This window comes from Anguilla rostrata, chromosome 1 (genome assembly GCF_018555375.3).
Source record: "Anguilla rostrata isolate EN2019 chromosome 1, ASM1855537v3, whole genome shotgun sequence".
Taxonomy (NCBI): domain Eukaryota; kingdom Metazoa; phylum Chordata; class Actinopteri; order Anguilliformes; family Anguillidae; genus Anguilla; species Anguilla rostrata.
The window spans coordinates 84,410-98,242 of record NC_057933.1 but is presented as its reverse complement, the minus strand read 5'-3'; the positions used below and the strand labels follow the sequence as shown (position 1 = coordinate 98,242).

At 42.8% G+C, this 13,833-nt stretch overlaps 1 protein-coding gene across 7 annotated transcripts in view; it reads right to left on the bottom strand.

Annotated features, from left to right (window-relative positions):
• The window catches only part of epb41l4b (erythrocyte membrane protein band 4.1 like 4B), a 52,600-nt gene that overhangs the window by 31,177 nt on the left and 7,590 nt on the right, over positions 1 to 13,833 (bottom strand). For all 7 annotated transcript variants that reach the window (XM_064325641.1, XM_064325720.1, XM_064325811.1 and 4 more), the window contains exons 2-7: positions 8,539 to 8,643; positions 3,664 to 3,706; positions 2,260 to 2,338; positions 2,070 to 2,114; positions 641 to 693; positions 131 to 251 (exon numbers count right to left, since the gene is read on the bottom strand). In XM_064325641.1, coding sequence (XP_064181711.1) covers positions 131 to 251; positions 641 to 693; positions 2,070 to 2,114; positions 2,260 to 2,338; positions 3,664 to 3,706; positions 8,539 to 8,643 — 446 coding nt within the window. The remainder of the gene's footprint in view (positions 1 to 130; positions 252 to 640; positions 694 to 2,069; positions 2,115 to 2,259; positions 2,339 to 3,663; positions 3,707 to 8,538; positions 8,644 to 13,833) is intronic.

Here is a 13,833-nt window from a genome sequence, read left to right as displayed (position 1 = left end):
AAATTACATCCATTTAGCAGTTGCTTTTATCCAAAGCGATGTACAAAAGTGCATATCATGGTCATTGGACAACTACAAAACACAGGTTTGAAAAGGTACTAAAAACACCCAACAGGGGGAAAGGTCTGACCTGCACTCCACCCACTTCTGGAAGATGGCGGCCTCCATGGTTTCGGTCTGCTTGGGGGTGAAGCGGAACTCGGACACCAGCTCTGGAGAGTGCTCTGAGGGGTCACAGTCCCCCAGTTCACCTGTCACACCACACAGGAGAGGACACTGCGTCACACACACCTGCACCCTAACTCCAACGTTCAGTCATTTCACGTCTCTTCACATTTAAATCACGTAAAATCATTTTGGAAACAAGGTTGGAACCCAATTTCTGTCTTCGAGGACAATATCCTAACCAGCCCCACAATGAAAATATACCACACTAGCGTGAAGTTTTTATAGATAACAAAAACATATATCATATCCAATAACATGCTAATGCACACATATTGCACATCTAAAAAACATGCTAATGCACACATATTACATACATAATCCAGACTTTGCAAATCTAACTTTTCTTTTAATTAAATATTTTATAAAAACAAGCTGTTTAACAGTTCAGCTATCACTTATGAAAGAAACTTACTTTGTAAGCAATAGGCACCCAATTCAACAGAAACATCATACGGGCATTTTAACCTGGAAGAAAGTTAAACAGTGACATTCATGTGATAAAAACAATTACAGCGCTAATGCATTGTGTGGATAGCACGACCTGTCTATGCCAGGGAGTAATCCTACAACTTCAAATTTAGAAGCAGCATTTTTAGTCCTCATAATGTCTTAGAGAACAGACCATACCACAAGGGAACAAGTGTCCTAAAAACCCTTTTAAAATGGTTTCCAAAAAAAGAAGTTTTTTCTTTGCCAAGGGTGGGATTTCAGAGGAAGAGAATGTGAAACTGGACTTCACACATATGGAGAATGCAACTCCAACATTCACATGAAATATCTGCTACTTGCAGGTACTATCAAATTTAACCTAGTTTAGTCTAATGAAATATCAAAAAATAATAATTTAACCATATACTTAATAATTTATAAAAATACAGAATACAAGCTTTAAACTATGCTAATATGAAAGTTGCAAGGAATGAAAATCCACTCATGTCCATCCATCCACCCCATCCATCCATCCATTATTTATACCCGCTTATCCTGTTTAAGGTCACGGGGATTGCTGGAGCCTATCCCAGTATGCATTGGGTGAGAGGCAAGAATACACCCAGGACAGGTCACCAATCTTTTGCACCATTCAAAAAATAAATGAATTAGCATTCTCTGTGTGGACAGTAGTTACCTGTCTTGAGTTTTTACAGGCTAATCAGATGCAAAGATGCAAAGCTATCTGCTCAGACTGAACATAAAACTGATTTTCTTAGATGTTTGAAATAATGTGAACGTGAAACCTAGAAATGCATCTTTGCTGAAATCATGCAAACTTAAGTCAATTCTGAAACTTCAGCTAGTTTTGATTTTTAAATCACATTAAACAAAGCCTTGGCATTCTTAATCAAACACTTACTGCTACACATACATTCGATAAAATTGAAACCATAATCGTTTGAAAAATTCAGGCCAGCTCTCTGTTCTTACCTAAACCAAGCGCGCGTGCAACACTTGTGAGTACTTTCGGAATCGCACTGCATTTACATTGGACCAATCAGGACGGCCAAGATTCAAGGACCAATCCGGTGTATAAATGGTTATACACCACATACAGACATACGCATGACTGCAGAGGCACTATGGTAAAACACTTTTTTGGGGATTCTGAAGGAAGGTACATCCAAAAAATATGATTTGAAATGTGTAGCAATGCATAAAAAAAGGAATAAGTTGGTTGGTGGCTGTACCTTGAACTAAAGATGTATGTAGCAATGTATCCGACATGCCTCACACATTTAGATATAGCCCCACACACACATGCGCACACACACACACACTCTCTCACACACATACATACATACACATACACACACACACACACACAGACACACATCTTTATTACTCACTTTCCAGAGAGAATGTCCTGTCTGAGCTGCAATACAAACAAGTACCTGAAAGACGACCAGCATACATTACAAATCAGAGGGAAAGATGAGGCGATTATTCATAATTAATAATTTATGTTGATTGTTAATAATCCCATGCATGCACTGTGATTACTGAAATAACCCCACTCTAATATTCCAATGCAGGTACCTGGTGAACTCCTCATGCAGGTTATTAGGCTCTGAAGAGTAAAACTTCACTCTGAAGTATAATGTGTAAGGAGGGCCATCTGAAACATAAAAAAACACCTGATCAATAACAGAATACCAAACACAACCCACCTGATCAATAACACAGTATCAAACACAGCCCACCTGATCAATAACACAGTATCAAACACAACCCACCAGGTCAATAACACAGTATGAAACACAACCCACCTGATCAATAACACTGTATCAAACACAACCCACCTGATCAATAACACACCATTAAATACAACCCACCTAATCAATAACACAAGTATCAAACACAAGCAGCAGTAGTAGCAGTCATAGCAGCAGCAGCAGCAATAGCGGTAGCAGCAGTAGCACTTTCTGCCTTCCGTGGACATATTTTACGAATGTGTGTCAGCAACGACAACGTTAAAGATTTATTCGGTAAATATAAATAAAGATAAATAAATAAATAAAAATGCTGTTCTGCAGGTCGTGCACTTCTCAGTTTGACCACCAGTTTGCGCTGTTTTCCCTACTTAGACACTAGCCCGTCTCCCCTCACTACGATCGGCCAGGTGTCAGTGCCACCCACTTCAGGTACACACAGCGCACCTCCCACAAGACCTCTGCTCCTTTCACACCATGTACATATCAGTTAATGACTTGGCAGTATTTCATCATAGATAAGCTTATGCTACACCTCGTACAGCAGCAAAGTCTGGACTCCATTAGAAACCCTTCTGACTGACACAAGAAAAGCATAAACAAAACCGCATTTACATATTTAACCAAACTTTCAAGGATGACCAATGCTGATCTACACAGCTTCTCAGATCTACACAATGACAATCGGACTTGAACATGAGGACATTATATACTGAGTCAGAGGTGTAACATTGGCTGTGTGCCTGGACCCTGTGGACACCCGCTTACAGCTGTGTTCTTTACTTTAAGTTTGGTTAGGTTAGGTGAGGTTTGTGGCATTTAAACTGCTCATGGTTTGTAAAGATTGTAGTAACTGCATCGTCACTAACTTAAATTCTCTGAATTACTGCAACTTAAATGCCATCACTTTGCGTGGTGTCAGACAGAGCAAACTGAGCAATGGCTAGAAGTGTGAACAGTCCTTAAGTTCTAAAATCACACCCTTACCCAAATTAGATGATTACAGATATTTCTATACATGGCAGGCCTCTACTCATTCCACATGTATATGTACTTAACAGCTTAAATACATATTTCTTTAAGACACTATTAGTCAGTTTTTCTGCCTGTGTGTGAGTTTATCAGGATGTGGTCATTTATCAGTAGAGGACATTTATCAGTACAGATGGACATTTATCAGTAGAGGATTATCAGGATGGGCGTCAGCAAACAAAAGTGACAATGTACTTACTTTTTATTTGTTTTTTGATTGGTTTGGTGCCATCCAGCCAGTGCTGAAACAATGATAGGGAGACAGAGACAGAGAGAGAGAGGGAGAGAGAGAGAGAGAGGGAGAGAGGGAAAGGGAGAGGGAGAGGGGGAGAGAGAGAGAGAGAGAGAGAGAGATGGGGTTAATCTAGGACCTAATAGTACTTCCTCACTGCTCTCATTTTAGATCAGCGATTACTTATACATGCATCTCTATGCCATACATGTCTGTTACATACATACATACATACATGTCTGCTACATACATTTCTGTTACATACATGCATACATACACACAAAATTATAATACATTAGGATGTGTCAAAATTAGATTACTACATTTTGGCCAGGTTTTCAAAGCATTTTCAGGAGTTTAATACAAATGTGCACTAATATAAGCCACATAATGTAATTAATCAACCACATTTAACAAAGTGTGCAAGACACGGAAGCACTGCATGGCTTGTGTAAATGCTGGAGGAAGACACTGCTGGTGTCAGACTGGAGATAAATCTGAATGGAGACACTGCACATCATTCAAATTAACACAACAGAACATGCAAACCACATGCAAAACATCAATACACACACAAAACATGTCACTACACATGCAAAACGTATTAATTCATATGCAAAACACAATACACATGCAAAACACATCAATACACATGCAAAACATATCAATTCATAAGCAAAACATATCAATTCATACCCAAAACATGTCAATACACAGGCAAAACATATCAATTCATACGCAAAACATGTCACTACACATGCAAAACATATCAATTCATATGCAAAACACATCAATACACATGCAAAACATATCAATTCATATGCAAAACACGTCAATGCACATGCAAAACATGTCATTACACACGAAAAAACATGCCACTACACACACACTTCCTGACTGTGCCATTCTCCCAACCTGGGTGTCTGGTCTGTTTTTTACGTTGGCAGGTGGAGGCTGGGGAGTCATTAGCTCTGTCTGAACGCACCTGCTCCCAGTGTCCTGGCGCATATAAGTGAGAGTTTCGACCAGGTTCAGGCTCTCTTCTTGCCAGTACGCCACTCCTACTGCTTTCTTCTGCATTTGTTCAGTTACACACCTTACAACACTCCTGCTCTATACATTTCACAGCACCCACTCGCATCACTGATTAACTCATGTGCATACCCCATAATTTGTGTTATGCACTTTTCTATAGATTCTTCCATTAAATTTCCCTGTGTTTTGAATCTTGTAACACTACACACGCAAAACACGTTACTGCACATGCAAAACATGTCACTAGATATACCAAAACGCATCACGACACATGCAAAACACAATACTACACACGCAAAACACATTACTACACACACAAAACACACCACAACACAAGCAAAACACATTACTACACACAAAAAACATGTCAGTACACACGCAAAACACATTACTACACACGCAAAACACATCAGTGCACACGGTTTGGGAGGTGCTGATCCATATGCGCTCGTAGTGTTGCCTCTCAGGCCCATTATCATGTGTTTTGTTGTCTCTGTGTTTGAGAATAAACACACTGATTTGCTCCATTCTGAAGACCAGCCGCGTCGTCCGCAAATCAGCCTGATGAGGGACAGTTAAGCCCATTTGTGCAGACGGGGAATAAGACCGGAGAGCTAGCGCAGCCCCACAGGAGCCCCGTGCGGGTGATAATGGGGGAACAGGAGCCCCGTGCAGGTGATAATGGAGGAACAGGAGCCCCGTGCGGGTGATAATGGGGGAATAGGAGCCCCATGCGGGTGATAATGGGGGAACAGGAGCCCCGTGCGGGTGATAATGGGGGAACAGGAGCCCCGTGCGGGTGATAAGGGAGGAACAAGAGCCCCGTGCGGGTGATAAGGGAGGAACAAGAGCCCTGTGCGGGTGATAATGGGGGAATAGGAGCCTCGTGCAGGTGATAATGGAGGAACAAGAGCCACATGCGGGTGATAATGGGGGAATAGGAGCCCCGTGCGGGTGATAATGGGGGAACAGGAGCCCCATGCGGGTGATAATGGGGGAACAGGAGCCCCGTGCGGGTGATAATTTGAGGAACAGTAGCCCCGTGCATTAATTAGGTGCAGTGTGCCAGAATGAAATTCCAATATTCAGACTGTGCTTATTGTGTTATATTGCAAACAATTGCATAAAAAGAAGTAAAACTTCAAAAAGACTTGAGGTGAATCAAAAGGTTCCTGATTGATTAAAGCCTGGACACCTGGCCACTAAAACTACCCATCTGGAAGATGAGGAATTCAAAGACAAAGCAAGTGATAATGAGTAAAACCTGCATTGTGTTAATAAGTTTAAGGAAAATTTCCTAAATGAAACACATAATCAATAATTAGGAGCCTACTGATTTATCTCAGTCGTTCATTTGATCAAAAATTGTTACCTTTTCATGTATTTGTAATTGCAGTGTAGCACAATAAGCACAGTATCACCATGGGAATTTTATTCTTCATTGCATGCAAAGCTATTTCTGGGATAATGTGGCTTAAGAGGGTAAATAATCCCTCTAAACATGAAAAGCACCTAATTAAGAAAAATTAGCAGATTGTTAAAATTATGGGATTGCAATTGCGGTGGCAGTTGGAACAAATATCAGCATACACAGGGGACCCTAACTCTAACCCTAACCCTGGTAGGTGGTGCGGAAGAAAAAGGGAAGTGTGGATGATTTCCATGTAGATGGGATAGGATATAGATTAAGGGACATTCGGAATGTCGCGCGCAGCATCGAATCTGGACTAGTTTAGGATAGGAACCATAGTCTGTCAACTTGGATCTAGTTACGACAGGAACTCATAGTCTGTCAGAACTATTGGGATCTAGTTTACGGACTAGGAACCTCATAGTCTGTCAGAACTATTGGGATCTAGTTTACGGACTAGGAACCTCATAGTCTGTCAGAACTATTGGGATCTAGTTTACGGACTAGGAACCTCATAGTCTGTCAGAACTATTGGGATCTAGTTTACGGACTAGGAACCTCATAGTCTGTCAGAACTATTGGGATCTAGTTTACGGACTAGGAGCATCATAGTCTGTCAGAACTATTGGGATCTAGTTTACGGACTAGGAACCTCATAGTCTGTCAGAACTATTGGGATCTAGTTTACGGACTAGGAGCATCATAGGTTGTCAGAACTATTGGGATCTAGTTTACGGACTAGGAGCATCATAGGATCTGTTTTATTTTCGTCTGTGCTTTTTTCCACTTCTCTGTCCCCTTTCTGATCTTTTCCCTTTAATGCATGTTTAAATCTGTTTGTCACCCAAGGTTTATTGTTTGAATATGATTTGAGATTTGTCCTAGGTGTTATATTGTCTGTACAAAATTTAATGAAATCTGTTATTTTCTGAACAAGCTCATACAGGTCCAAGCAGGTTTGTCAGAACAATTCCCAGTCTGTGGACTCAAAGTCATTTAGTCCGGACAAGTAGCAATTATGGTGAGTGGAAATTATTCAGAAGTCTGACTTGCTACTGAGGTTCTTCTGCACCCAGAGCCGTAATAATCAACCTTACCAGGTTTTCCAAACCTGCAACTCTAACCTACAACACTACCCTGCAGCTCTAACCTACAGCACTACCCTGCAGCTCTAACCTACAGCACTACCCTGCAGCTCTAACCTACAGCACTACCCTGCAGCTCTAACCTACAGCACTACCCTGCAGCTCTAACATGCAGCACTACCCTGCAGCTCTAACCTACAGCACTACCCTGCAGCTCTAACCTATAGCACTACCCTGCAGCACTAACATGCAGCACTACCCTGCAGCTCTAACCTACAGCACTACCCTGCAGCACTAACCTACAGCACTACCCTGCAGCACTAACATGCAGCACTACCCTGCAACTCTAACCTACAGCACTACCCTGCAGCTCTAACCTACAGCACTACCCTGCAGCACCACCCTGCAGCTCTAACCTACAGCACTACCCTGCAACTCTAACCTGCAGCACTACACTGCAGCACTACCCTGCAGCTCTAACCTACAGCACTACCCTGCAGCACTAACATGCAGCACTACCCTGCAGCACTACCCTGCAGCACTACACTGCAGCACTACCCTGCAGCTCTAACCTACAGCACTACCCTGCAACTCTAACCTGCAGCACTACCCTGCATCACTACACTGCAGCACTACCCTGCAGATCTAACCTACAGCACTACCCTGCAGCACTAACCAACAGCACTACCCTGCAGCACCAACCTGCAGCACTAACCTACAGCACTAGCCTGCAGCACTACCATAAAGTACTACCCTGCAGCATCAACCTGCAGCACTAACCTACAGCACTACCCGGCAGCACTAACATACAGTACTACCCTGCAGCACTCCCCTGCAGCACCAACCTGCAGCACTACCATGCAGCACTAACATACAGTACTACCCTGCAGCACCAACCTGCAGCACTAACCTACAGCACTACCCTGCAGCACCAACCTGCAGCACTAACATACAGTACTACCCTGCAGCACTAACCTGCAGCCCTAACCTACAGCACTAACATACAGTACTACCCTGCAGCACTAACATACAGTACTACCCTGCAGCACCAACTTGCAGCACTACCCTGCAGCACTAACATACAGCACTACCCTGCAGCACCACCCTGCAGTACCAACCTGCAGCACTACCTTGCAGCACTAATCTGCAGCATTACCCTGCAGCACAATCCTGCAGAATTTTATTGTTGACTAAAAGACCTTCCTTTTTACAATGACTTCTTGTAAATGTACTTTACACAATATATTTTCTCTCATTTATTATAATAATTAGCTGCTTTTTTATGTCCCAAATGTGATGATCGTAACTTACAGAAATTTGCTCCAGATCCATGAACTGCAGCCCGAAATAGTCCGCTTCCACAAGGTCCAGGTGGAACATGATCTGGTCAAACAGGTCCTGGCCTTTAGCTTTCCTCTGTAAGACACACAGGTACAACACTAGTTTGAAAGCAGTGTGAGTGTAGTGTGAGCACTTGTGTGTGTGCAGTGTGGGCACAAGTGTGAGTGCAGTGTCAGCACTAATGAGTGCAGTATGAGCACTAGTGTGAGTGCAGTGTGCGCACTAGTGTGACTGCAGTGTGAGCACTAGTGTGAGTGCAGTATGAGCACTAGTGTGAGTGCAGTGTGAGCACTAGTGTGAGTGTAGTGTCAGCACTAATGAGTGCAGTATGAGCACTAGTGTGAGTGCAGTGTGCGCACTAGTGTGACTGCAGTGTGAGCACTAGTGTGAGTGCAGTATGAGCACTAGTGAGTGCAGTGTGAGCACTAGTGTGAATGTAGTGTGAGTGCAGCATGAGCACTAGTGTGAATGTAGTGTGAGTGCAGCGTGAGCACTAGTGTGAATGTAGTGAGTGCAGCGTGAGCACTAGTGTGAGTGTAGTGTCAGCACTAGTGTGAGTGCAGTATGAGCACTAGTGAGTGTAGTGTGACTGCAGTGAGCACTAGTGTGAGTGTAGTGTCAGCACTAGTGTGAGTGCAGTATGAGCACTAGTGTAAGTGCAGTATGAGCACTAGTGTAAGTGCAGTGTGAGCACTAGTGTGAGTGCAGTATGAGCACTAGTGTAAGTGCAGTATGAGCACTAGAGTAAGTGCAGTGTGAGCACTAGTGTGAGTGCAGTGTCAGCACTAATGTGAGTGCAGTATGAGCACACAAACAAAATTCCCCATCTCACGCTCTTCTTTCCTTACTACTCTCTCGCTCTCTCTCTCTCTCTCTCTCACACACACACACACACACACACACAGACCCACCCACCCATTTTAAAATTTATATTGAGTATCACAAATTGAAGTATGTTGCTAAAATTACAGCACAGTTGATGCTTTGCTTGCAGACTGGAGGCTCCAGAAGCAGGCCGCTGTGGGCCTGTACTGCTCACAGCCGAGGGTTAAGCAAACGTACAACAACTGAAATATATAGGCTGGATCCAAAATAGCCAGTGCAGAGAGTATGTAGGGCACCAGGCTGACCTGATCCAAGGATGCTTCTGGCCTTCAGCACGCATGGATCCAGCTTGGTTGCCATGACAGGGAGTTATTGCTTAATGCACTGAAATGCTTTAATGCATAACGCTCGTGTGCAAGGCGGGCTAAGCACCGCCACGCTGTGCTGCATACATATGAACACTTCTACAGGAGAACAAGCAAAGCCCTCATGTCAGTTGCACCGCCAGTGTGGAGACGGACAGACTGACAGTTATATGGGTCATTATGTACGAGCCACATCGGTTCTGACAGGAGGACCCCTCACATCTTCTTGAAGGCTGGAACAGGTTTCTCCTTTGCTCCAGTCCCTGTCAAGCTGAATTTCTCATAAGAATCTGAGAATGCAGAAGCATCCTTCTATAGAAATGTGTGGGATTTCTCTTCTGTAGAGATATGTGGGATTTCTCTTTCTCTTCTGTAGAGATATGTGGGGTTGCTGTTCTATAGAGATATGTCTCAGGTGTGAGGAAAAAAAACTAGATCTAGTACGGTGCATTTCCCTTCAAATAAAATCCAAAAGATGTGACCTTTTACATCTGCCGTCATAAATGGCAAACTCTGCCACAGTTCTTCCTGGCTCAAAATCAGGCAAAGGTGGCATCTAAAACTAAATTCTGCAGGGGTTAAACCCCAGCCACAATTCCTAGGGAAAATGTGTAGTCTAAAACTCATTTGATTCTTAGACAGATATTCTGAGAAAGCCATTTCTCCTTTTCTTCTGGAGGAGAAAAAGATTTGCATGGAGATTTGGGTTGCAATTCAAATAACCCTAATTTTGGCTCCATGTCATAATTACACTTCAGCAATAATTTATATGATAACACAGCAATGTTAAACTCACCTGATTTAGAAACAAGACATTTCGAAGAATCAGATTCACCACACCCGTACTCATTTAGTATCTGTGTTTTTCGTCATAAGATTTGAATTCCCCACAGTCTATAAGCACATACAGGAACATAAATATTTTTCTTTACTTAGTTGAGCAATGTTCGTTTACTTAGTTGAGCAAAATCCATCATTTAACAATTTCTGTTTTATTCTACTGTAGCTCCATAAAACACGCAAGTATTTTAGTAAGAATGCCACGGGTTGTGCCAGTTTGCTTCTGTCCTTGAAGCAATGTGTAAAGACTACAGAATATTTTATTTTTCACTCATTAATTAAAAAAATATAAATAAAACATAAAATCATAATATTCAGGAAGTTTCAACAATTCTGTTTTTTCCAATATCGTTTTGATAACTTGTACATTTTAATTAATATTAAATCATTTAACTTAACCAGCGGTAATCCACAGACGGATCAGACTGCTAGTCGATGTGCTCAGAATAAAAAATTCCGCAAATGTTATGCGAGGCGTCAACTGTGGTTAGAATTCTAATCTCTCAGAGAGCGCAACAAGAATGTACTCTTATTTTGGTTTTTTAAAAAATTAGCAAATACAATCCGGCAGCCTAAAACCTGAAGTCTTATTGTGGCGTATTGTCGCTAGCTTCATACAGCACAGTTACTTCTTCGCCGCGTCAGGGCTGATTACGCTACGGCGTCATTCCCGAGTAGTGCCGCCGTCGCATGTTCAAATTACGGTAATCCACCGCACGCAACGCGTCTCAAACAGACTTTATTATTAATGACACCGCTCAGATCACTGTCAAGGCGGCACAGGAAACGATGTAAGCGACTGCCTCGGAATTCGCAATGCAGGAGAAGCCCTGTCTACACACGTGCCTACACACGTGTTGCTTTTACCTTCAGAAGGGGACCAAGGATGGAGACAGACAGGTCACGTCCAATAAGAGTGAGGTTGTGGTTTAAATGCAGCATAAACTTTTACTCTCACCTGCCTCAATGTAAACACACAATTACATGTTTCTGGGTGAAATGATTACTGCACAAACTATAACAGAGTGTACTGTCCTATGATAGTTAGGGATTACTGTGATTTACAGTACTCCGCTAAAGCAATGCGAGAAATTACTCATGCTAAGATTAAGCATGCTAAGATTATGAATGCTAAAGTTATTAATGCTAAGATTAAGCATGCTAAGATTATGAATGCTAAAGTTATTAATGCTAAGATTAAGCATGCTAAAGTTATGAATGCTGAAGTTATTAATGCTAAGATTAAGCATGCTAAGGTTATGAATGCTGAAGTTATTAATGCTAAGATTAAGCATGCTAAGGTTATGAAAGCTAAAGTTATTAACGCTAAGATTAAGCAATGTAAGATTATGAATTCAAAAATTAGGCATGCTAAGATTATGAATGCTAAAGTTATTAATGCGAAAGTCATTAATGCTAAGATTAAACATGCACAGGTTATGAATGCTAAAATTAAGCATGCTAAGATTACAAATGCTAAAGATATTAATGCTAAGATTAAGCATTCTAAGATTATGGGTGCTAAAATTAGGTATGCTAAGATTATACAAACTAAGGTTATGAATGCTAAAATTAGGTATGCTAAGGTTATGAATGCTAAAATTAGGCATGCTATGATTATACATGCTAAGGTTATGAATGCTAAATTTAGGCATGCTAAGATTGTACATGCTAAGGTTATGAATGCTAAGATTAAGAATGCTAAGGTTATGAATGCTAAGATTAAGCATGCTAAGGTTATGAATGCTAAGATAAAGCATGCTAATGTTATGAATGCTAAGATTAAGCATGCTAATGCTAAAATTGCGCACACACTGTCCTCTGCCAGGGAGGCGCAGGAAACACAGCAGAATGTGACATTCTGTGCTGGAGGGTTAGGGTCATGGTTAGCCCACAGATTCAGAGCCATCAGGTCTGCATCAGAGCAGTCAGGCTGGAATCAAAGCCACCAGCCTAGCATCAGAGCAGTCAGGTCTGCATCAGGGCAGTCAGGCTGGAATCAGAGCAGTCAGGTCTGCATCAGGGCAGTCAGGCTGGAATCAGAGCAGTCAGGTCTGCATCAGAGCAGTCAGGCTGGAATCAGAGCAGTCAGGCTGGAATCAGAGCAGTCAGGTCTGCATCAGAGCAGTCAGGTCTGCATCAGAACAGTCAGGTCTGCATCAGAACAGTCAGGTCTGCATCAGAACAGTCAGGTCTGCATCAGGGCAGTTAGGCTGGGATCAGAGCAGTCAGGTCTGCATCAGAGCAGTCAGGTCTGCATCAGAACAGTCGGCTTCGCATCAGTAACAGTAGGTCTATCAGGGCAGTCATGCTGTATCATGCAGTCAGGCCCGGAATCAACAGCAGGTCGCCCTCAGAAGCATCAGGTCTGCATCCCGCGCATCGGCTGGGACCAGAGCAGTCAGGCTGGAATCAGAGCAGTCAGGCTGGAATCAGAGCAGTCAGGCTGGAATCAGAGCAGTCAGGTCTGCATCAGAGCAGTCAGGCTGGAATCAGAGCAGTCAGGCCAGCATCAGAGCAGTCAGGTCTGCATCAGAACAGTCAGGTCTGCATCAGGGCAGTCAGGCTGGAATCAGAACAGTCAGGTCTGCATCAGGGCAGTCAGGCTGGAATCAGAGCAGTCAGGTCTGCATCAGAGCAGTCAGGCTGGAATCAGAGCAGAGACAATTCCATGTGCAGGGCCAGTGCAGGTGTCACATGGTCAGCCCACATTTATCTTCCCCACTGGCATGGCCTACATCTGCCAGGGGTCCTTCACACTCAGCCAATCAGCCGGAGCCTCTGCGCGCAGAGAGAAATTCTGGCAAACAGTGGCAAACCTCAGAACCTGAGCCCTGCCTCTGCCTGCTTCCAGCATTCTGTAAATGTTTATTGGGATAATTTATTTTAGGTTTATTGTGATAAAGCTGCTTTATGCCTGTCATTCACTGTCTCTGTCAGTGAACCTGATATACCCATTACACCACAGAGCAAACAGCCACCAGAAGACATCTCTGTAATCCAGCAAGCCGTACTACTGTGTCCCTGTTTCCACCTGCTACAGCGCATAAGAGTTAAAACAGATATTTCACACCACTCTACTCACTAGAAGCATTACACATACAACAGATACAAACTGTACTATATACTGTACAATACTACTATAGAACATTTTTGAATCCAGCTGTCACTCTGCAGTCCCCCAGCTGAGCGGCGCAGTCATTACATTACATTACATTACGTTTAGCAGACGCTC